At 39.9% G+C, this 25,457-nt stretch overlaps 1 protein-coding gene across 2 annotated transcripts in view; it reads right to left on the minus strand.

Moving 5' to 3' along the window:
• The window catches only part of PPP6C (protein phosphatase 6 catalytic subunit), a 34,565-nt gene extending 9,679 nt beyond the window's left edge, over positions 1-24,886 (minus strand). The window contains exons 1-2 of one of the 2 annotated variants that reach the window (XM_040631880.1): positions 24,524-24,886; positions 4,466-4,561 (exon numbers count right to left, since the gene is read on the minus strand). In XM_040631880.1, the coding sequence (XP_040487814.1) occupies positions 4,466-4,561; positions 24,524-24,598 (171 nt within the window). In that variant the 5' untranslated portion in view covers positions 24,599-24,886. The remainder of the gene's footprint in view (positions 1-4,465; positions 4,562-24,523) is intronic. The other variant, XM_040631879.1, reaches the window with a different exon arrangement.
• Positions 24,887-25,457: the final 571 nt, after the last annotated feature.

Here is a 25,457-nt window from a genome sequence, read left to right on the forward strand (position 1 = left end):
TGTGTGTGTGTGTGTGTATAAGTGAATATATACACACACACGTATGTGTGTTACTCTGGTCTAGTCACTTCTGTGACTATATCCGACGGGCAAAAAATTAAATAAATAAGTATTTAGATAAATAAATAAATAAATAAATGCTGTGTGAATATACAGAAAATGTGTTACAACATCATTTATAATAATAAAAGAAACAAACTTCATGACTAACACAAGAGGCTATTTTAATAAAGTATGATCTACCAACTCAAAAGACCTGGACCAATCATGAATAATGACTATAATGGAAACTATGAAGCAAAATGGAAAAACAATTAGGGAAAAGAATGGAACACGAAAATATACCTATAATAAACTACACAATTTTACTATGTATACACACAGAGTCAGAAAGGGAACATTTAAAAGTTTTATAAAACAGTTGCTTTTGTAAAGGTATGGTGGAAGAGCGGGTGTCCTTAAACTTATCTATTGATAGCTATAGAAATATGTTCTTAAATAAAAATTTTTATAAGTTTCCACTTACCCTATATATATTTAATACATGATCAAATATTCTGCTTCAGGCACCCAACAGTTCCTACTCCACAATGGAAGTTTTTTCCAAAATTCTTTAACATAATAAACATTTACTGAGAACATGTGCAGACAATTAAGCTTGTCCTACATTACTGGAAGCTCACCTCATCATTTCACAAATAATTTCTACCATCTATTATATGTTTTCCACATCATGAACACTCTGTAAGTCTCATTTTATTTTTTAATTTTTTAAAAGAGTTATTTATTTATTTTAGAGAGAGAGAGCGTGCGCAGGAGTGGGGGGAGGAGCAGAGAGAAAGGGAGAGAAGCAGACTCCATTCTGAGTGCAGAGCCCAACGTGGGGCTCAATCTCATGACCCTAAGATCATGACCTAAGCTGAAACCAAGAGTTGGGCACTTAACTAACTGAGCCACCCAGGTGCCCCTGTAAATCTCATTTTAAAATAAAAGCAATCCTGAGAAATGGATTTTATTCCATCATTAGAGACAAGGAAGCAGTTAGCAAGCTCAGTAGTTTTTAAACTTTTTAGTTTCAGTACCCATTCATAGTCTTAAAAATTGCAGGTGCCCAAAAAGCTTTTGCTTATATAGCTTATATCAGCTGCTATTGACCATAACAGAAATTAAAACTAATCATTAATATTTAATTTTTTAAATCAGTAACAACTCATTAAATAGTAACATATACATATTTCTAATGAAAAATAAACAATGTTTTCAAAAACAAAACAAATTTAATGTCTGGGTAAACAGAATATGGCTAGATTTTCATAATCTGCCTCTGCATTCAATCTGTTGGGATATACTGATGAGAGCATATGAAGAAAATCCAGCTTCACACAAGTGTATTTTACAAAAAGGAAGAGTATTTTAATAATCTTTAGAGATAATGGTGCATATTCTTTTAATATATCAATACTTGATAAATGGTCTTTTTCCTATTCTGTTAGGTAGACTGGTCTAACACTCTCAGTGGCTAATACACTGGTCATTTGGAAAACAGAAATGATATTTCATTATAGATCACCAAAAAAACATATTTGTGAATATCACCACCAACAGAAAAGTCTTTAAATATCAGAAGCTCACAGCCCACCATCATGATGGTAGGCTCAAATTTTCTAAAATTCTAATTATTGATTTGAAAACTCAAATTTTGTCACTGGCAACAAATATTGTCAATTGTTTTCCTTGAAGTGACCGGCTCACTCCATCACCGTTGCAAAGATGGTTGCCAAATACCCACAGCTTGTCATTCATTCTCTCAAGTAAAAATAGCATTCCATAAAAAAAAAGAAGCTACTTCAGTTTGTGACACAAACAACTACACACGTATTTTCCTTAAGCAAACCATTTTTCTTTGGTATGCAGCAGATGTGCTCTAAGCATACTTCCTGTTTCCATCACAGGACTATTCAAAAGATGTATCAACTCAAGGGTTGAGAATTACAATTAATATTACTGCTTCACCAAGGACATTCTTTGTGATCACAGTATCTCCCCTGCCAGGTAAGTATCATCGTCAAGGACATTCTTAAGTGATCCTGGCATTTTATTTTATTGTGCGTGTATGCTGGTAAAGAATACAATGACAACCAGCATAGTCTGGTGCTACTCCCTTGATTCATGCCGAGATACCTGAAGTTTTACCCTCAATAGATTTTGTACCACCTTACAAACCTTTGAAGGTCCATAGACCATACCTAAAAAAACTTGTGACCTAGCCAAAGTGACTTCTTCAACAGTTAATATGCAGCCACGCCAGGACTTAAACCACGCTCTGACAATGAAGTCTACAATCTCCTCACTAGATTACACTGTTTCAATGCTTCTCAGCACTTTATGCTTTCCAAAATTTTTTAATGAGTTTATTTCCACTCATAACCCAATCTTACAATGCCAGAACTGGCCCAAAGGGACGACAACTCTACAAATTCCAAAGGATACACCTTACATTTGGAAGCTCCTGAAAGTCCCATGCTTTTGATTAGCAAGTGATATAAAGGGTCAAGTTATAAGAGAAACAATGTTCACTTTGGTGGTAGTCTTAAAATAACATGGGCTTATACCTGAAAACAACGTAACCCATATTAAATCAACTATACTTTAATAAAAATAATTAAAAATAACATGGACACCAGCACCAAAGTTAAGCTTCAAATCTCAACTATGTTCCTTAGTAGCTGTGTGAGTTTGGGCTAATTCTTCAGTCTTTCAGTCTAAGTTTCCTTTTCTACAAAATAATCCAATCTCACAGAACTCTTGAAAAAATATGACATGGAGTATGTGAAAAAGCACTTTGTTAACCTTCAAAACACAAGAAAATGTTACCTAGAATTGTACGTTTGACTGAACGTGTATATGTACTACAGAAGTAAAGTTTTATTATTTTAATTAATTTTAGTAGTTTGAAGTTGTCTCTAATTTCCTGACCTTTGATCATGGCTGTAAATTTCGTACTAAAAAGTGGCTGTAAATTACGTACTAAAAAGTCTTGATAACCCAGGTAATCCATCAATTTTAATATTATAATCAGGGGAAAACATTATTGGTTTATTTCAGTTTGTGGGAATGTGTTATGGCATGCTTATATTAATATCATTTATCTTAGCAAAATACAAATGTTTATTATATTTTTGGAAAGAAGTTATATGGAAATTTGAAGAAATGCACTCCTTAAGTCTACTCTAGAGAAGTAAGATTTTAAAAGATAGATGGGGTGCCTGAGTGGCGCAGTCATTTAAGCGTCCAACTCTTTGTTTCAGCTCAGGACATGATTTCACAGTTGTGAGATCGAGCCCTGCCTCGGGATCCATGTTTAGCACCGAGTCAGCTTCAGTTCTCTCTTCCTCTCCCTGTGCCCCTCCCCGCCACCTCTCATAAATAAATCAATTTTTCAACAGATCAGAGATGACATAATGGGCTCTCTATTTAGAAGCTGATAACATGCAAATGCCAGATTTATTATGACCTCAACCACCAAGAGAACGAATTGAAAACCAAAAAAGAAAAGAACCCTCTAAAGTGGTCAAAATAGAACTTAATTCACGGAGCAGCCACCAATCACAACCAATTTACACACATTTCTGCTCCTTGAGGCAGTCTATTCAAGGCAGGGACATTGCACAGATGACACAAGTCCTGCTGGCACTGATAAATATATTGTTTACAATAATGTCTTATAGCCACAACTCCATTGTACGCATACAGCAGGCTGAGTTGAGTGTTCCGTTCAGCTTTCATTCCCAGTTAAAAAAAATATATACATACACACAAAACACCTCTACAAATACACAGAGGGTTTCCAACTGGGCTACACGCTGACAGTAAGAGTCTAAAGATGAGGTATACTCCTCCTGCCACTGCCTTGAAACTCTTAAAAACAAAAACCCAGCAGGTGAAAAAACGAGACTAATCTTTTTCCTATTCTAGTAGTGACTTGCTGTAAAATCATGCACCAACAATTTTATCTTTCTGAACCTTCGTTATTCTCATTCCCACTAAGGAAATGATACATTTTCAATAAAATGTGATGTGAGTGAATAGAATGAATAAATAGAAATGAATAGAATAGAAAACAGAATAGAAAATCAGCACCTAAAACCAAAGCACCTCCTGTTAATCACAATCAGTGTGAGCTGTCCACATTTATTTTCTCTCTCCCCACTTCACAGAGCAATAATGCTGCATTCTATCCACTTTGCAAGTATAATTTCAACAAACTCCATGAATAATCTGACCACTGCTTTTACTCACTGTAATAGTAACCAGGAAGCATTAGTGTCACACAGACTGAGGCAATCTATCAAATGACCAGATGTTTTTGTTTCTTGTTTTTCTGGTGGCTTTTTTGCAGCATAAGTGGAAACACACATGGACTATGAACAGTACAAAAGCTAAAAATCTGCTCATGAAATTTTACCTGTCCGTGTATGTCTCCACACACTGTTACTGGTGTCGATACTGGCTGGACATTTGACTCTTCTAAGAGGAGGTCACAAACATAGTCACATAGCCGCTGTAAGAAGAGAAAATAAAATGCAACCTTTCACTACAATATTATAACTAAGGATCAAATGCAAAAAAGACAAGAACTAATACATATATTGTTTCATAGGGAAGGAAAACTACAGTTTAATGACTCTGTGGTTTGACTCATCAGCTTTCACCTTCATCTCATAATGCCCGAGGACGATACAATGGCTATTCCAAAATGCAAACTCCCTGCCTACACAGACAATAGGTTCTAGAAAACAGCTTTAAAGAAACTGTAGAATACTTTTCACCAAGCAAATGTAAGAGTAAATAATTCTAATAGGAGAAGATTTTTATCTACTAATTTTTAAAGTAAATTGCAAGGGCACCAGGGTGGCACAGGGAGTAGAGCACCCAACTCTTGGTTTTGGCTCTGGTCATGATCTCAGGGTTGGGAGACCAGGCCCTGCAGCAGGCTCCAAGCTCAGCGCTGAGTCTGCTTGGGTGTCTCTCTCCTTCTCCCTCTGCCCCTCCTCCCCCGACCTCCAAAATGAATTAATGAATCTTTAAAAAAAATAAACACAGTAAATTGCAAACCATGCACTCACCATATGGACCTAGCACTGTACTCTTAGCAATGAAAATTTATGTCCACATAAAAATCTGTGCACAAATGTCCATAGAAGCTTAATTCATAACAGTCAAAAACTGGAAATAAATCAGTGTCCTTCAACAAGTGAAGAGTTAAACAAATTGTGCTATATTTATTCCATGGAACATTACTCAGCAATAACAAGAAACTATTGGCACACCTGGATGAATCTCAAGAGATTTATGCCAAGTGAGAAAAAACCTAATCCAAAAGGTTACTTACATATGTATGATTCCTTTTTTTTTTTTTTTTTTTTTGGATTTTATTCATCCATTTGAGAGAGAGAGAGACCATAAGCAGGGGCAATGGCAGGTGGAGGGAGAAGGAGAAGCAGGCTCCCCGCTGAGCAAGGAGCCTGATGTGGGGCTAGATCCAGGACCCTGGGATCATGACCTGATCCCAAGGCAGATGCTTAACCGACTGAGCCACTCAGGTGCCCCTGTATGATTCCATTTATATAACATTCTTGAAATAACGAATTTATAGAAATGGAGACCAGCTTAGTGGTTGCAAGGGGTCCACAAATTAGGGGCAGCAGGAAGGAAGTGGGTCTGGTTATAAAAGGACAAAATGAGGAATCCTTGTGGTAATGGAAGTACCTTGAATACGGTGTTGGATAAATAAAACTACAGATGTAATAAAATTGCAGAGAAATAAACACAAACACACACACACAAATGAGTACAAGTAAAACTGGAGAAATCTAAACAAGATCATGGGTTGTATTAATGTCAATATCCTGGTTGTGGTATTTTTACTATAGTTCTACATGACCTTACTACTAGGGAAAACTGAGTGAAGGGTACATGGGATCTCTCAGTATTACTTCTTATAACTACAAATAAATCCAGTTATCTCAAAATTAAAAGATTAAAATTAATTACAAAATGTAAACCTAAAATTGAGGAATCACCCTACTTTTTAAAAAGAACTCTAAGTGTTTGCATTTAAAAAATACTTGTCCTCCTAAAACACTCGTAGCAAAAGATTTCATGGAAAGAAAATGGTCCTCACAACAATGCAGTGAAGAAGGAAGTGTACAGTCCTGCTATGCATGGAGAACTGGGGGAGAACCTACATTCCATCTGAGACCAATTCATAGTACAGTCAGAGGCCCTACCAGATTTTATGATAGGTCTGCCAAGAAGGGAGAAATTACACTACACAAGCATTAAAAAATATTAAAAACTAAAAATTAATTAATTTAAAAGGGGCACCTTGTTGGCTTGTCAGGGTCATGAGTTCAAGCCCTATGTTGGATGTAGTGCTTACTTAAAAACAACAACAACAACAATACCACCACAAGCATAATGAAATGATTAAGAAATCTAAGGGCTTCCTGGATGGTGCAGTCAGTTGAGCCTCCAACTCTTGGTTTCGCCTCAGGTCGTGATCTCAAGGTTGTGGGATTGAGCCCCACTTTGGGCTCCATGCTAAGCACGGAGTCGGCTTGTCCTCCCTCTGCTCCTCCCCAACACATGCGCACATGCTCTCTCATTCTTTCTCTCTCTAAGAAATAAAGTCATAAGAAAAAATTAAGAAATCTAAATGCTAGGGATGCCTGGCTGGCTCAGTTGGTAGAGCATGTGACTCTCGAACTTGGGGTTGTAAGTTTGAGTCTCACATTGGGTGTACAGATTACTTTAAAAAATAAAATCTAAAAAAATAAAATAAAAAAATAAAAATCTAACTAAACGCTACAATCTACCTAAACATATAAGAGACAAACTTTAACAACAATAGCTACCTCACACAGAGCCAAGCATAGGAGATAACTCACAATGACAGACAACCGACCGGGGTGGGGGAGGGGGAGGGGGGTTAGCGGAAGTCCCTCAAAAGAAAAAGAGGGGAAATACAGCTGCTTAGAAAATTTCAAAATAAAACAGTTTGTTCTTATTCCTAGGCTAAATTCCTGAGCTTCAAATAGAACCCCAAAGGCAAGATCTTTCTTTTGGCCTGGAGTCCTTCCGGCTTTGGGCCCCTGAGTAGCTAGCTCCTTCTTGTGTTGAATTTCCCACAACCCTCAGACGCTTCACCAAACAAGCCTTAGTCCTTCCAATAATCCTTCCACTATTCATAACAGGAATAGATACCAGTGAGTGAAACAGTATTTCTGGACTCAGAGCCATAACTTTATAAAGAAAGATGGTTTCTCAAGGTTCCTTCAATTAAAAAATTCTGGCTTACATTTCTAAAAGAAAAAAAAACCCACCTTTTTCTTTCCTCTGTAGGGAAAAATCCAGTTCTTCCCTAGTGTGTGCTTCTTTCCTGTGTGTCTCCTGTACTAGTCACACAGAACACTCACACTTCTGGTCACCGAATACGAGGAGGTTTTTTCCCCACAACAAGCAACTCCTTGTGACACCAGCTGGTTATCCTACAATTTAACTCAATTCTGACACTATCCACACAGAGATAACATCAGATCCCACAAGGGCTCAGTCCCACAAGACTGCGCCACCCCCCTCCCCCCCGCGCACCAGACATCAGTCACAAGCTCAGATTATCATCTGTGCTTCTGACCAACCAGCTGCAGATCAAAGGTTATGGAGGTTACAAAGATCTCCTCCTTGGGTCTGATTAATTTGCTAGAGCAGCTCACAGAACTCAGGAAAACATTGACTTACATTTACCAGTTTACATTTAAGAACATGACAAAGGATATGAATGAACATTCAGATGGAAGTTCTCTGAACCCCATACTTCAGAGATTTTATGGAAGCTTCAACATGTAGACATGATCCATCATCAACTCCATTTTCAGCCCTTCTCCCTTCTGAAGAGAATGGGGGGCAGGACTGAAAATGCCAAGCTTCTAATCATGGTTTGGTTTTTCCACTGAGCAGTCTATATCTAGGAGCCATCTGGGAGCCCACCCAGAGTCACCTCTTTAGAACAAAAGATATTCCTAGATAGATAGATAGATAGATAGATATTTCTATTATCTCACTGCATTAAAAACCACCTATGTCAAATCTTTCACTTGACCCAGATGATAAGACTGAGACTCACAAGCACTCAGGTCACTAAACTACTTAATCTTAGCAACAGATCTGTAATCCAGGTTACCTACCTCTTTCCACTGTACTATCTTGAATATTTAGTTGTTCAGCACAGCAAATATTTATTGAGAGCCTAATATGATACCAGTAATTCTAGAAACAAACTAAATAAATAGTAATGATCAAACAGACTAAAGGCCCTGCTCTCAAGGGGCTTAAACTCTAATGAGGAGAGGTACAGAAAATAAAGAAATAAGTTAAAAATATTTTTTCATACTACTTTTTCAGATAGTGGTAAGAGGAATGAAGAAAAATGAAACACTGTAACGGGAGTAAATAGTGGCAGAGGTGGGAGGTGGTACTGACATCTTAAATGGGGTAAGCACAGTAGCCTTACTGATAAAGTGACTTTTGAGCAAAACTCAGAAAAAGGTAATGTTACGGGGGAAAAGCATTACAGCCAGAGAAAACAGTAAGTACAAAATGCTTGGATGAAAGCACGCTTGCTGTCTGAGAAACACGAAAAGCTGGAGTGGTTAGTGGATTGAATAAGAAAAACAGGAGAGCACCACAGAACATTGTTAGGTCGTTGGGGGTGAATGTAAGGACCTGGCTTTTAACAGGAAGCCATTGGGAGGCCCTAAGCAGAGCAGTGATTATGATCTTATGTCTGCTATGTTTTATGGGCCATGAGGAACTTAGGGATAGGAAAGAGGTAAAGGCAGAAGCAGGGATACCACTTAGGGGCCTTCTACAATAATGTAGGTAAAAGTTAATACTGGCTTGGACCAGCATCATCAAAGTAGGAAGTGGTCACAAGTGAACAGATTCCAGATGTTTTCTGCATGGAGAATCCACTAGATTTAAGAACAATTGGAAAGACAGCATTGAAAGAAAGGAATCAAGGATGACTCAATGTTTTTGGCTTAAGGCATGCCTGGGTGGCGGTTAAGCATCCAATTCTTGGTTTTGGCTCAGGTCATGATTTCATGGGTCGTGACATCAAGCCCTACTTTGGGCTTCGTGCTCAGCAGGGAGTCTGCTTGAAGATTTTCTCCCTCTGTCCCTCCCCCAACTCGTGTGCTCTTGATCTCTCTCTCTAATAAATAAATATTTCTTTTTAAGATTTATTTATTTGACACAGAGAGAGATGGAGAGAGAGAGCACATGCACAAGCAAGCAGAGCGGCAGGCAGAGGGAAAGGGAGAAGCAGGCTCCCCACTGAACACAGAGCCCCACATGGGGCTTGATCCCAGGACCCTGGGATCATGACCTGAGCTGAAGGCAGACGCTTAACTGACTGAGCCACCACGGCACCCCAATAAATAAATCTTTAAAAAATTTTTTTGGCTTAAGTAACTCCAAGGGTGTTAATAGTCATTATTGAGATAGTTAAGACTCCAAGGAAAGATTTTCCTATTGTAGTTTTTTTCTTTTAAATAGAATTTATTTTTTAGAACAGTTTTAGGTTTACAGTAAAATTGAGAAGACGCAGAGAATTCCCATGTATCTGCTGCTCACAAACACATACATACAGCCTCTTCTACTACCAACATCCCGTATCAGAGCGGTACATTTGTTACTTATGAACCTACACTGATGCATCATTACTCTGCAGAGTCCATAGTTTACATTAGGGTTCATTTTTGAGTGTTGTACATTCTATGGGTTTGGACAAATGTATAACGACATATATACAGAATTATAGTATCATACAGAATAGTTTCACTGCCCTAAAAATCCTCTGTGCTTCATCTATTCATCCTTCCCTTCCCCAAACCCTGGAAACCACTGATCTTACTGCCATCATAGTTTTGTCTTTTCCAGAGTGTCATACAGTTTAAATCATACATAAGTAGACTTTTCAGATTCAGTTCTTTCACTTAATAATATGCATTTAAGGTCCCTTCATGTTTTTTAATGGCTTGATAGCTCATTTCTTTTTAGTGCTAAATAATATTTCAATGTCTTGATGTACCAGTTTATTTATTCATTCACCTACTGAAGGACATGTTGGTTGGTTCCAAATTTTAGCAGTTATGAATAACGCTACCATAAAAATCCATGTGTAGGTTTTTGGTGAACACAAGTTTTCAATTAATTTGGGTAGATAGCAAGGAGCATGACTGCTAGACTGTACAGTACGAGTCTGGCAAGAAATTGCCAAACAATTTTCCAAAGTGGCTGTACTATTCTGCATTCCCATCAAGCATGAATGAGAGTTCCTGTTGCTCCCCAACTCTGCCAACATTTGGTGATATCAGTGTTCTGGATTCTGACTGTTCTAATAGCCTTGTAGTGGTATAACACTGCTTTAATTTGCATTTATTTCCCTAATGATGTATGATGAGGAGCACCATTTCATATGCTTGTCATTTGTAAATCTTTAGTGAGGTGTCTGCTCAGGTCTTTGCCCATTTTTTAATGGAACTGTTTTCTTATTGTTGAATTTTAAGATTTCTTTGCATATTATGGATAAAAGTCCTTTATCAGGGGCGCCTGGGTGGCACAGCGGTTAAGCGTCTGCCTTCGGCTCAGGGCGTGATCCTGGCGTTCCGGGATCGAGCCCCACATCAGGCTCCTCCGCTATGAGCCTGCTTCTTCCTCTCCCACTCCCCCTGCTTGTGTTCCCTCTCTCGCTGGCTGTCTCTATCTCTGCCAAATAAATAAAATCTTTAAAAAAAAAAAAAAAGTCCTTTATCAAATGTGTCTTCTTCTCCTGACAGTGTCTTTTACAAAGCAAACATTTTTAATTTTAATGACGTCCAGCTTATCAATTATTTCTTGCATGGGCAGATTGTTTTTATTTGTTTGAGTTTAGTTTGGGGGATGGGGAACCAGGAATTTGATTTTTTAACAACCTCATTGAGATATAATTCATATACCAAAAAATACCCCATTAAAGCACAAAATTCAGGGGGCGCCTGGGTGGCTTAGTTGGTCAAGCATCTGCCTTCGACTCAGATCACAATACCAGGGTCCTGGGATCGAGCCCCGCATCGGGCTCAGCGGGGAGCCTGCTTTTCCTCCCTCTGCCTGCCTCTGTGCCTACTTGTTCTCTCTCTCTCTGTCAAATAAATAAATAAATCTTAAAAAAAAAATAAAGCACAAAATTCAGTTGTTTTTTTAGTATACTCAGTGTTCGGAACCATCACCATAATTAATTTTAGAACATTTTCAGTGCTTGCTGGTGATGGCTGTGTCACTGTCTGGTAGAGGCATAGGAATTGGTGGCAGAGACCTTTGAACTGGGATGAACCTTGCTCTCAATGAAGGCCAGGGAGCCGAGCCACAGCCATGGCCAGTACAATAGCAGCAGTTGGACTGACCATTGCTGCTGCAGGATGTTATGTTTCGCAAGCCATGAAACATATGGAGCCTCCAGTGAAACAAGTTTTTCAACATCTACCAAAATCTGCCTTCAGTGATGCCTTACAGAAGTGGGTTGGAACCCAAAATGACAAAACGAGAAGCAGCATTAATACGAGGCATACTACTGCCAATAAATGAAAAATAAGAGCTGCTCATCGATGAATTATGTTTTTAAATTACCCAGACAAGGGGCGCCTGAGTGGCTCAGTCCTTAAGCGTCTGCTTTCGGCTCAGGGCGTGATCCCGGGGTCCTGGGATCGAGCCCCGCATCAGGGTCCCTGCTCTGCTGGGAGCCTTCCTCTTCCTCTCCCATTTCCCCTGCTTGTGTTCCCTCTCTCGCTGTCTCTCTCTGTCAAATAAATAAATACAATCTTTAAAAAAAAAAAAATCTTTAAAAAAATAAAATAAAATAAAATAAAAATAAATTATCCAGACAAGGGAGGATCTCCTTATATAGCAGCCAAAATAAATAAAGCTAAAGATTTACTAGAAGGTCAAGCTAAATAGTGAAGTAAATGTGTGATGAATTTTACATTATTGTTAGTTGAAGTATATGAGTGTTAGCTTTTAATAATAAAATTCCTCAAAGCTACAAAAAAAAAAAATACTTTCATCATCCCTCAAAAAGCTATGTACTCATTGGTAGTCCCCTCCCACAACCCCACCCCACAGCCCTAGGCAATCACTTATCTACTTTCTGTCTCTATGGCTTTGCCCACTCTGGACATCTGGATATGTGGCCTTTTGTGACTGGCTTCTTTCACTTAATATAATGCTTTTCATTACATGCTTTTCCATATTGTAATGTGTTTTTACTTTGTTCTTTTTTCTAAATAAATAATATTCTACTGTATGTATTCATCACATTTTACTTATCCATTCACCAGTTGCTACACATTTGGGTTATTTCCACTATTTGGCTGTCAGAATCTGATTTTGACACATGAAGTCTCAGATGCCTATCAGATTTCCAAGTGCCCAGATGTGCTGTAAACAAGTGATCAAATGAGACTTGAATTCAAGGAAAAGAATCTGAGCCAGAGAGACCAATTTAGAAATTGTCAGGATATACATGCATACATACATACATACATGAGACTAGAAGAGATAACTAAAGTGGTAGCTAAAAAGAGAGGAAAGGATAAGATCAAGAAATGATCCTTAAGATACACCAATATTTAGAAGTTAGGGAAAATAGGAGGAACAAGCAAAAGAGACAGACTGGTGAAACAGAAAGGCAACGATGAGTCTGTGGTATCCTAAAAGTCCAGTGAAGAAAATGTTTCAAAGGAGGAGCGATCAGGGGCACCTAGGTGGCTCAGTCAGTTAAGCATCTGCCTTTGACTCAGGTCATAATCCTGGAGTCCTGGAATAGAGCCCCATGTCAGGCTCCCTGCTCAGCGAGGTGGGGGGGGGGGGTCTGCCTCTCCCTCTGCCCCTCACACCATTCGTGCTCTCTCTCTCTCAAATAAATCTTTAAAAAAAAAAGAGAGAGAGGAGTGATCAAGGGGCAGGGGCAACAAAGAAAATGAGGAGTAATCAATTATGTTCAATGCTGCTGGAAGGTCAAATTTTGGAGAAAAAGAGTAGGGCTGAGAGGGAATAGTCCTTTATTCCTAATCAACAAGTACCATTCCCAGAATATTTTATACTCTAAGAAAAGGGGCATACCAATTAATACCATGGTAGAGTTCCAAGGTTAAGAGCATAGACTTTGAAGTCCAAAAAAATCAGAGGTCAAATATCAGCTCTACCTTTTACCTATTACTTAGATTACTGTTTGTTACCTTAGCTGTGTACCCCTGAGCAAGTTACTTGATCTTTTTCTGTGTCTCAGTTTCCTCATTCACAAAATAGAGATACCTACCTGGACATTCTGAGGATTAAATAAGATAGTGCATGCAAAGTGCTCTGCAGAGTTTTATACATACACACACAGTTATATCCTCAGTCTACTACATATATGTGTACACTGAATTATAAAACATGACCTAGAAGGATATACACCAAGCCCACAGTAGCAGGTGCTGGAGATGTCAAGCAAAAGGAATTCCACTTTCATCTTTATTTCTTTTAATTTTAAAAAAAGCATGAAAAACATTTATTCTTCGTGGAAGGAAACAGACGCATCAAATTATTTTTCCTATTTTCCAGTAGTTACTACATTTCTTAAAAAAAAAAAACACACTAAAATGTCAAAATTAGAAACAGCCTTAAACTGGAAAAAAAAAAAAAGCAAGATGCAAAATAATGTTCATGCTACCTCTTATATCAAAGAAAAAACCATATACATGCACATGCTTGCTTATACTTACTTGTACATGCCTAAACTGTTGTTTCTGGAAAGATCCAACATAAGGAAGGGAACTGGGTGCTGGGGGCAGAGGTCGAAGGAAGACTTAACATTTATAGTCTTTTATACCTTTTAAGTTTGGAAACATATGAATGTATTACCTATACAAAAAACTTATTAGAAACATATTACCAGAAAGAATAGTCTTTCGAGTAGGTGGTACTGGGGCAACTGGATTTCCACATGCAAAAGAATGAAACTGGACTCCTACCTCACAGCATTTACGAAAATTAATTCATAAAGGATGAATGACTTAAATATAAGAGCTAAAACTATGAAACTCTTAGAAGAAAACATATGAGTAAATCTACTTGACCTTGGATTTGACAATGAAGCCTTAGATGTATCAAAAGAATGATCGATAGGGGCGCCTGGGTAGCTCAGTCAGTTGAGCGTCCGACTCTTGATTTCAGCTAGGGTCGTGATCTCAGGATTGTGAGATCAAGCCTCACATCAGGCTCCATGGTCAGCACGGAGTCAGCTTGAGATTCTCTCCCTCTCCTTCTGCTCCACCCCCACTCCGCTCATACATGTGCTCTCTCTCTCCTTCTCTAAAATAAATAAAATCTTTAAAAAAAAAGCATGAGTGATAAAAAATAGATAAACTGGACTTCATCAAAATTAAAAAACTTGTGTGCATCTAAGGACATTATCAATAAAGTGAAAAAACAACCAACCCACAGAATGGGAGAAAATATTTAGAAATCATAAATTTTACAGAGGTTTAATATCCAGAATATAGGAAGAACTAAAACTCAACAAAAAGATTTTTAAAAAATCAACTAAGAAAATGGGCAAAGGGGGCGCCTGGGTGGCTGAGTTGGTTAAGAGTCCCACTCTTGGTTTTGGCTCAGGTCATGATCTCAGAGTGGTGAGATCAAGCCATGTGTCCAGCTCCCTGCTCAGCAAGGAGTCTGTTTAGGTTTCTCTCTCTCCCTTTCCCTCTGCCCCTACCCTCAAGTGCTTTCTCTCTCTCTCTCAAATAAGTCTAAAAAAAAAAAAAAACAGGCAAGAGACTTGAACAGGCATATTTCCCAAGAAAATATACAAATGGCCAATAAGTGCATTTAAAAAATGCTCAGTATCATTAGTTATTAGGGAAATAAAGGCAAACAAAACCACAATGGGTAACACTTCACACATACTGAGATGACCACAAGTTTTTAAAAACGAAAAATGACAAGTGCTAGCAAGAATGTGGAGAAACTGGAACCCTCACACATTGCTGATAGGAATGTAAAATGGGACAGCCACTATGGAAAACAGTCTGGCAGTTCTTCGAAATGCTAACGAGAATTACCACCTCCCCAGGACTAACACACTAGATATAAAGACAAAAGAATTGAAAGCAGGGACTCAATAAATACCTTTACACCAGTGTTACTACAGCATTATTAACAATAGCCAAAAAAGTGGAAACAACCCAGATGAATGGATTAACAAAATGTGGTACACATCCATACAATGGAATATCATTGAACCATAGAACAAAATGAAGTAATGGTACGCGTTACAAAGTAGATGAGCCTTGAGAACGTTATACCAGTCACAAAAGGCCACATACTATATGATTCAATTTAAATAAAATGTTCAGTATGGGCAAATGGCGGGGGGGGGGGAACAGAAGGAGCGGGAGAGGGAATCTTAAGCAGACTCCCTGCTGAGTGCGGAGCTCAACGTAGGGCTCAATCTCACAAACTGGAGATCACGACCTGAGCTGAAACCAAGAATCAGACACTTAACCAACTGAGCCAACCAGGAACCCCTAAAACAATACAGTGATGTTTTAAAGCACCTATCTTGGGACATTACCTACCTTTTTTAGGTATAATGCCTTGCCTAATTAATATTTGTAGTATTTTTTTAGGTACACTCAGCAAACCTTCTCAAAGAGAATTCCACCAATGTATCTGTAGAAGAGCTATGCTGTAATCTGTACAAGAGTGGGCAGAGTTTTCTGTGTCCTGCCCATAAGACCTGCATGCTATTAGGCCCTGTCCCATCCACACTCCCTTTTGGATTTCACATAAGAACAGGTCAAACTTCTTTATTTTTTTTAAAGTTTTTTATTTTTTAAGATTTTATTCACTTATTTGACAGAGAGAGAGAGAAAGCACAAGCAGAGGGAGCAGCAGAGGGAGTGGGAGAAGCAGACTCCCCACTGAGCAGAGAGCCTAACACGGGGCTTGATCTCAGGACCCCAGGATCATGAAGAACAGGTCAAACTTCTATCAGCGAATCAGAACCCATACCAGGAGTACAATTTGAACATTTCCCCCCATACATCCTTGGACACAAGCCACCAAAGAAGCTATCTCCCATTCTTCTCTCCACAATGCATTTCTGAAAGAGAAAAGTTCTCTACTTCGTACAATGTTGATTTCTTTACTTGCCAAGTTGGTTACTAAATTTGGGGGCTGCACTGTGTACACCCCTTTAAAGAACAATTACTAAAATGTTACCCAAAGACACCTACAATAGGGGTGCCTGGGTAGCTCCGTAGGTTAAGCGTCTGCCTTTGGCTTGGGTCATGATCCCAGGGTCCCGGGATAGAGCCCTGTACTGGGCTCCCTGCAGAGAAGGGAGCCTAGCAGGGAGCCCACTTCTCCTTCTCCCTCTACCTGCCCCTCCCCTGCTTGTGCATGCTCTCTTTCTCTCTCTCTGTCAAATGAATAAATAAAATCTTTAAAAAACAAACAAACAAAAAAAGAAAAGAAAGAAACCTACTATAAACTCCACCCTGAAATAAGCCAAACTGTCCTTTAGGGAGGCCTGTCCTCACCCTGAGTTATATTGCCCTCCTTTCCCAATTGCTTTTTCCCAAATTACACTTTAATGTCATGCCATTCACCTGTGGTAAGGGGCATTATAGAAACAGAGCTTGTCATTGTGTAGACTATAAACAAGATGCATAGGATGCTGTTATTAAACAGTTACCTTCAAGGAGGACCCAGGGGAGGAACGTCTCTGGCTCTATCAAGGATAGATGTGATTTCCTGAGAAGCTTGAGTTTGTCATCTTTTAGACTTAGTGAATTTTTTAGTCGATCAGTTTCTATCTTTCAGTAGACTCCTTGAAAACGTAGGGTTTAATCTCAAAGAAGTAATCCGATCATCACAGCTTTTATTTTATATACAATTTTTACTTTTACTGCTGGCTCCATCTTGGTTTCCTATCTTTACATTCTCTTTGCTTCATTTTTCTTACTTATTCTATATGTAATTTATCTTGCTATATTGAATACACCTTTGTAAACCATTCTATATCCTTTTTGGAACAAATAAACATTTTGAAACTAATCACAGCACAAATTCCTGAGGGACTCATGATTCCCATATGTGAATGTGCTAGAATTTGCACCCATATATGTGTGGCTCTCCTAGCCCATAAATGCCCCTTGAACTGCAAGTCACCCCTGGTGACAGGCCCACACCCCCCAGTGCTGACCTGGAAGTAACAGTAGACCATAAACTCAAGAACTGTGAAACCTTGCCAATCTCAAAACTGCTAAGTGTCTAGAGAACAAATGTAAACTACTTAGGCAGCAACTTCAACCCAAGACCAGGCACACTACCTTGAGTAAAATAACAGCTGTCTCCTGTCACTGCCACTTCTGCAGTCCCAACTGAGGATTTAGGGAGTTGAGTCTCTAAGCCAAAGCCATTGCCTCTCATCTCCCCTGTTCAACAGTAGCCTTACAAGTCCAAACCAAGCACACACAAAAATAAGTCCAAGAAATCTCAATACAAATTCTACATAAGTCAAACAAATACATACACAGTGCTCAGGGAGCCCAGCCTTGCCATGAAGACATGTGGTCCTTTCTTCCAAAGCCCTTCACAGCTTTGTTCTACTGTTTAGTTTGTATGAAGTGTGGTTTCTCTTACTGCTCCAAAACAGTCACTGAGGCAAGATTCTCAATCTTACCCAATTTTAGGGCAAACTATACCCATCTCTCCCCACGGTGCCCAATTTAGTTCCTAATCCTTGAACAAATAGGAGTTCATAGCCCCCTTCTTAGAAGACTCTATTTCCCTTCTCTACCTTTTCTTCAAGATACTCAGGATTCCATTCTATTCTCTGCTCCTGTCTCTGTCCCCTCTTGTCCCTCAAATACACCAGGTTTTGAATTTTTGTGATTCTTTGTTTAGCTGACCCTACTATCTAAAACCTACCATTTCCTTTACTTACTTTAACATACTAGTATTTATAAAATCTCTTGGCTTAAGAAATAAAATTCTATATAAAATTATTTTTTTATATAGCCTTTGTATAGAATTCCTACTATAATACAAAACACTGGGGATGAGGAGCTGGAATCCAAGATGATAATAATATTCACACCCTTACAGTCCAAAAGGAAACAACCATATCTTCAGTCTAAGCCAGAGTTTCTCAGCCATGGCACTACGATAATTCTTTCTTGCAAGGGGCTGCTGTCCTATGCATTATAGGATGTTTCGGATCATATCTGGCCTCTATACCCAATACATACCCATGGCAACTCCCTAGCTGTGACAATCAAAAACGTTTCCAGACACTGCCAAATATCTTCTCAGGGGCACAATCACCCCCAGTTGAGAATCAGTGGTATAGGCCTCTCTTCTGAGTTTACTACTATTAGAGCTATTAGTGTCTAGAGCACATCTGAAAGTCAATAAATATTTGTTACCTAACCAGCTTGTGAATCCAAAAGATATCTGGACATCTCGACCTCAAATCTTGACTTGGCAGCATCTCAAACCAAGTACAGTGCAAACCAAACTCCCTTGCATTCTTTAATCTAGTTACAGTATTTACTAAGTAATCTATGCTAGAAACTGAGATTACACTGAACTTTTCTCTCTTCCTCATAACCTAGACCTAACCTGTCAACAGGGCCTAGTATACCTTCTTCATCTCCTTTTTTTTTTTTTTTAAAGATTTTATTTATTTATTTGACAGAGATAGAGACAGCCAGCGAGAGAGGGAACACAAGCAGGGGGAGTGGGAGAGGAAGAAGCAGGCTCATAGCGGAAGAGCCTGATGTGGGGCTCGATCCCATAACGCCGGGACCACGCCCTGAGCCGAAGGCAGACGCTTAACCGCTGTGCCACCCAGGCGCCCCTCATCTCCTTTTATTTAAAGTTTTTTTGTTTTCTTTTTGTTTTTTTAGTAATCTGTACACCCAGCATGAAGCTTGAACTAACGACCCAGAGATCCAGTCGCATGCTTTTCTAATTGAGCCAGCCAGGAGTCCCCATCTCCTTTTAAACACCACGATCACTTGTCACTGCCTTACTTTAAATTCTCATGTCACCTGGCCTACTGCTTCTATGACATTTTTGCCCATTCCAAACCATGGTCCACAAATGCTGCCAGAATCATATTTCTAAAACCTACTGTAACAGTCCTCTTAAAAATTTCTCAAGAGCACTCCTCTGTCTACGGCAGTGTTTCCAAAACTCTATTCAGATATCATCTTTATGATTTTTGTCATATTCCTACCACATACAACAATGTATCCCTGTAATAGTTTTCTTTGAATCTACTTTTCTTTTTAGTTAGCTACATTTTATTTTCTTAAATTTTTTAAAAGATTTTATTTATTTATTTGAGAGAGAGAGAGACAGCGCACACGCACAAGTGGAGGAAGGGGCAGAGGGAGAGGGAGAAGTAGACTCCCCGTCAAGCAGGGAGCCCAACATGGGGCCTGATCCCAGGACCCTGAGATCACGACCCAAGCTGAAGGCAGAAATTTAACTCACCGAGCCACCCAGGCACCTCAGTTAGCTACATTTTAAACAACATCCCAAAGTCACAGTATGATTTGTTTTTCCCTAAAATATAAAAGCATTTCAAAGTGTCTATCCGGGGGCGCCTGGGTGGCTCAGCTGTTAAGCGTCTGCCTTCGGCTCAGGTCATGATCCCAGGGTTCTGGGATCGAGCCCCCACATCAGGCTCTCTGCTCCCCGGGAAGCCTGCTTCTCCCTCTCACACTCCCCCTGCTTGTGTTCCCTCTCTCGCTGTCTCTCTCTCTGTGTCGAATAAATAAATAAAATCTTAAAACAACAACAAAGTGCCTATTTATGTACCACCTAAAAGATAAAAATCCAAGTTTATCAGCCTAGTCTTCCATGATTTGGCCGCTGCCTGCCTTCCCAGCACCACCTCCAGCCACACCAAACTACTTAAAGTTCCCTGAACCAACGATGTTCTTTCAGATTAAGCTATACTATTGCATATGGTATTTATTCTGCTACCACATTCTCTCCTTCCTGTTTTGTCTACCTGAACACACTCTGCTCATCCTCTCATTTTCCTCCTTGGTGAAACTTTTAATACATTCCCCAATATGCTGAACGAACCCTCTGTTATAGCACCTAACACACCATGCAACAATCATTTGTTTACCTCTCTATCTCCTTTACTATATTGGGAGCCCCTCACAGAGAAGTATCAGATTCTATCCCTAGCACCCATAGGGAACAGTACTTGACAAAAGGAGGCATGTGAAGAAATGTTTGTGGTAAAACAGTATACAATTAGATTCAACAAACCTTAACTGTTCGTCTATCACATACAAGACAGTGTTTTAAGACTATGGAGAACACAAAAATAAACAAACATGATCCTGGCCCTCAAGAAGCTTGTAGTCTGACAGAGACAGACATATTTGCAATCATACAACACAGAGTGGTGAAATGGAACAAAATGAGAATTTTTTTTTTTTAAGCAGGCTCCATGCCCAGCATGGAGCCCAACCAGGGGCTTGAACTCACCACCCTGAGCTCAAGACTTGAGCTGAGATCAAGAGTCAGATGCTTAGCCAACTGAGCCACCCAGGTGCCCCAAAAGTGGGAATTTTTAATAGCAAATAAATGCAGGTATATACCACTGAGTCACTGTGGCAAAACCCACCTAAACCTCAAGTCCTGCTCTGATATTTGTTCTGCCTTACACAAGGATTGTGTAAATGATAGAATGAACATGAAGGTACTCGGAAAACTGTAAGCAGCTATGTACATTCTAATCATTGCTAATAATTCTGACAGCGGAATCCAGTAGCCCTGCATGGAGAAAGTGGCATCTGAGACAGAGCTCAAAAGGGGCATGGAGGGTATTATATAGAGGAAACACAAATGGTAGTTATAGATGTGAACCCTGGACAGTTATATGGTCATTGATTAGGTGCACATCCTCGGGCAGACCATAAACTCTGTGCAGCTCAGTATACCCTCAGTAAAGTAAGAAGGGTATGGAACTAGAACTCTGATTCTCTCTTAGCTCTGAAATTCTAGTAAAGCGACTAGGGAGTCATAGAGATGTGCACCTTCCCATAGCACGCCTACAGCCACATGTAACTACTGAGCACCTGAAATGTGGCTAGTCCGAATTGGGATGTGTCATAAAAGTAAAATACACACATTTCACAGACAGTACCAAAAAAAGGGCAAAATATTACATTAATAATTTTATACTGATTACATGTTGCAGTTGGGTTAAACAAAATATTACTAAAATTAATTTCAACTGTTCCTATTTGTTTAAAATGTGACAATTCGAGGTTCATGTTTCTGAGCATTTTATTTCTACCAGACAGCACTGTTGTAGACTAGTTTCACGAGACATAGGGGAATGTGATCCTGTGGCCCAAGAAACAAAATGCTGGGTATTATCAGAAAGCGTCTTGAAAACACTGACAACACTCTTCTAGCCTATATAATGTCACAGTATGTCCCTAACTGCCACACGGTGCTCAGTTTTCCTTACAGTACCTGAAAAAGATACAACAACAACAACAAAAAAACCAACTTGGGTAAACAGAACGATCAATGAAACAAGCACTAAGGTGAGTGAGTAGACGAACAGATTGTAAGTCTGGAAGGATTAAGACTATCATATATGATGAGAATCTATAAAATCAGGTAGAGTCTGGAATGAGGCTATTCACTAAATCTCAGAAAAAAAAAAAAAGCAAAGGAGAAGTTTTGAAGCTTTATGGAGGCATTTCAAGCAAAGGTACAATTTTGCTGAACAAGTAGCCTTATATGAAGAACTCAGAGATGGCTCAGACTAAACATAAAAGTGAGTTCCAAAAAGATTACATTAACTATTAATTCATAAAAGTGGTTATTATAGAATTGCACAATTCCTTGTGCAATTTCTTTATCTACACGTCACCTTTAAGAACTGTCCAAGAGATCAAACAATCCCCAAGTTATAGAACCCTTCCCCCACAAAAATTCTTAAGTATTCAATCCACCTGCCTTTTATCATTCATTCTTCCACTTGGCCAGATACGGAATCTCTATCTCCTATGATCCTCTCTGAAATCTTTATTGTGGATGAGAACCATTTGAGCTCTTTTTTAAGAAAGGTTATGTTTTGGACCACTCTCTTTCATATATTTCATCTTTATTCCTACAAAACAGTTATGCAGATTCAATCCAGTACTAATGATTTGACCACTTCCAATTTAGATATAGAGAAATCATAATTAGATGTAGAACATCCTATGCACTTATTATTTTATTTAGTACCTACAACTTCTAGTCAATTAAAAAACACAGGTGAACTGTCTTCTTTTCTACCAGAACAAATCTTTTCCATTATGACCATTAAATGGCTCCAGTGATTTTTCTTCCTCTGATCTTTTATTTTGGCTCTAAAGCCTCAGAAAAGGTGCTCCTGGAATACGTTCTTGGCTTGTCTAATTTTAGTTTCTATTTCATGCCAAGAAGTAGAAACAAAATTAAATTTCTTTAAAAATACAGCAGACACGAACAGCACAACTAAACTCATCTGATAAAATCATTTCCAAGACAAAGAAAAGCCTCCACTTATAGAGAAAAATTCAGAATTTTTTCCCCCGCTAGTTGTCCAGAAGATTGAAGGAAAAAAAGTTTACTAAGAAACAGATATACACTAAGTACAGCCCAATAGTGTTGCAAGAGAAATGAAATGGTTTAATACCTATATTTCCTTAGGGTGGGAAGGAAATCCAAACTAAGAGACCTAAAGAAAATCCAACTGATTATCTTCCAAATCATACAGCCAATCTCAAGTTAATATCAAGACAGACTGTAATAATAAGCAACATTTTATTCATTAAAAACACAAAGCTCAAAACAGCTTTACATGTGCTAAAAAACAGAAAATTCCACATCAAATCACTGATACGAGAAAATCAACTTGATCTATGGAATTAACACTACCAAAAGACATCTGGCTAGTTTTCCATAAATTAGGTCCCAATGTTGGTTGTATCCTCAGTTCCTTAAAAAAGCATACAAACTGAAGGAAGCCACAAAACTAACGTCTGAAGGACTGAGATAAGCATGAATAAAAGCTACATTGCTAGTACTGGTTTTGTCCTCATTTTAATCAAAGTATCCTATTAAAAAGGGGAAAATGCACAAGAATGATTCCCCTATGGTATAGCACATGTAATTAACATGTAAGTACAATTAAGTTACATCCATGAGAGCTGGTGTGACCTTAAACATTTGCATACTTGTTGACTGATGTTTAATATCAACTTCCTGTATGAACAGAGCAAAAGAAAAAAAAAACAGTAATCTCTTCCTTAAGAGAAAGAATTTACAAAGATAAATTGCTTTACATCCACAGACTAAAGAGGGAAAAAAAAACCTCAAAACTACCAACAGTTTACCCACTTACCACAGAGCAAATCAAAGCTAATTGAACAAGTAAAACAGGCACTAGCACTAACCGCTGAACACTGTCAGACACCTAAGCGCTGTGCATAAAAACACTTCTCAGAAAAGCAATATACCAAAAACGTACATTCCTTTTCTCTTCCATTCATTCCTTTACCCATGCATACATTTATTGTTACTTGGACTAGGCAGTTGCAAGAAACAACTCATCTCCTTTGGGAAACCAAGAAAAGGAAATCTTCAGTTAAGAAGGGATTATGAGGAAACAACTTAAGAGGCAGAAAAGTATTTGTATTGAGGGCCTCCTACTTTATCCACTGAAATTAGCTCAACAACGTACTGGAAAACGGGTTCACATCTGAATTAACAGAACTAAAGCAACACTCCTAACAAGCAATTTGGGACGAGGGGCACGGAAAGAGGGACAACCTGACGTTCTCTGACATCACTACCAGACCGCTCTGGCCCACCGTCTTCCCCTTCCGCAGGGTTCCGGGAGACGGCGGCATCTCCTGTCAGACGCCGGCCACCCCGCGCTCCTGTCACCACCTCTGGAAGATGACCCCATGCCGAGGGCACTGTCCGGGGGGCTCGGTCGGCCTCCGGGAGACCGGGGTCGGGGTAAGCGGAGAGGAGTCCTCCACGCAAAGCTGTCAGGGCTCAGAGCCCTGGGGTAGCCCGAAGGCCAGGAGGGGCAACCTTGGGGCAGAGGCCGCGACATCCCTTGGGATCCCCACGGAGGGAACCGGGACAGCATTCGGGAGACTCGGGCTCCCCCCGCTCTCCTCGTGACGCCTGGTCGGACCGGGTCGCTTCGCCCCCCGTTAGGCCCACCACCAGGACCGGACAGGACGGGATGCCGGCGGGGGTCCCGCGGAGAGAGGAAGGGCGGGCCGGCGGGCGCCCCACTGCCGGAAGGGGCGAGCCCCGCAAGCAGCGCTCCCGCTCCGGCTGGGCTCACCTTCAGGTCGTTCTCCGGTAGGTACTTGCACAGCCGCGCTATCTCCACATACTTGTCCAAGTCTAGGGGCGCCATTTTAGAAATAACAAGCCCCTACGGCGGCGGCGGCAGCGGCGGCGGCTCTAGTAGCGGCGGCGGCAGCGGCGGAGGCCGAAGCCGGAACTCTTCCTACGTCACGTCCGGCCCGTGAGAGGCGTCTGCGCAGCGGCGTAAAACTTGACCCGATTCTCCCCGCTGCCTCCGCACGCCCCACGCTCTCTCCTGCTGAACCCAGAATGCAGGTCCCTAGAGGCACCCCTGGTCCAGACAGTGAAACCTGCTGGGACCCGGAGTTCTCTGCCGCGGGGAGTACTGGGATTTGTAGTTTTCAGTAGTGGCCAGTTACCCCACTGTTTCTCCTCTTCCCTTCCTTTAGACTTTCACTTCTGTGGGCCCAGCGAGGCTTTCCCGATGCAAAAAAAAAAAAAAAAGTAAATGACCCTTAGTCATTCCTCGGTTTCTCACTTCCACCCTGTTAAGCATTCTCTCACCAGAGTATCTTCAGTTAAAAATTGGGTAAGCCTGGCGGTAGTTAACCTCTTGCAGCCCCGGAGGGAAGGGAAGCAATGATTAAGGGTATCTCATGCTAAATGCTATATAAGTGCTGTTTTTCCGTTTAATCCTCATTAACAATTGATAGGAAAGCAAGGTGCAGAGAGGTTAGTAACTTGCCCCATAACTCGCAGGAACTAGGCAGGGGAGCACACACCGGAATACAGGTCTACCTGGTTTAAGTATGCTTCAGTATGAGTCTCATGAGGGCAGGGAGTCTTTTGTTCTACCCCCAGTGCAGAAAACAGGACCTGGCACTTAGTTTAACTTCAACAGTCGTTCATTTAACAGCTAGTTATTGAACACCAACTATATGCCAGGTACAGTTGTAGGCACTCAGGAT

The sequence above is a fragment of the Ursus maritimus genome, unplaced genomic scaffold, assembly GCF_017311325.1.
Source record: "Ursus maritimus isolate PB19 unplaced genomic scaffold, ASM1731132v1 scaffold_17, whole genome shotgun sequence".
Classification (NCBI taxonomy): Eukaryota; Metazoa; Chordata; class Mammalia; order Carnivora; family Ursidae; genus Ursus; species Ursus maritimus.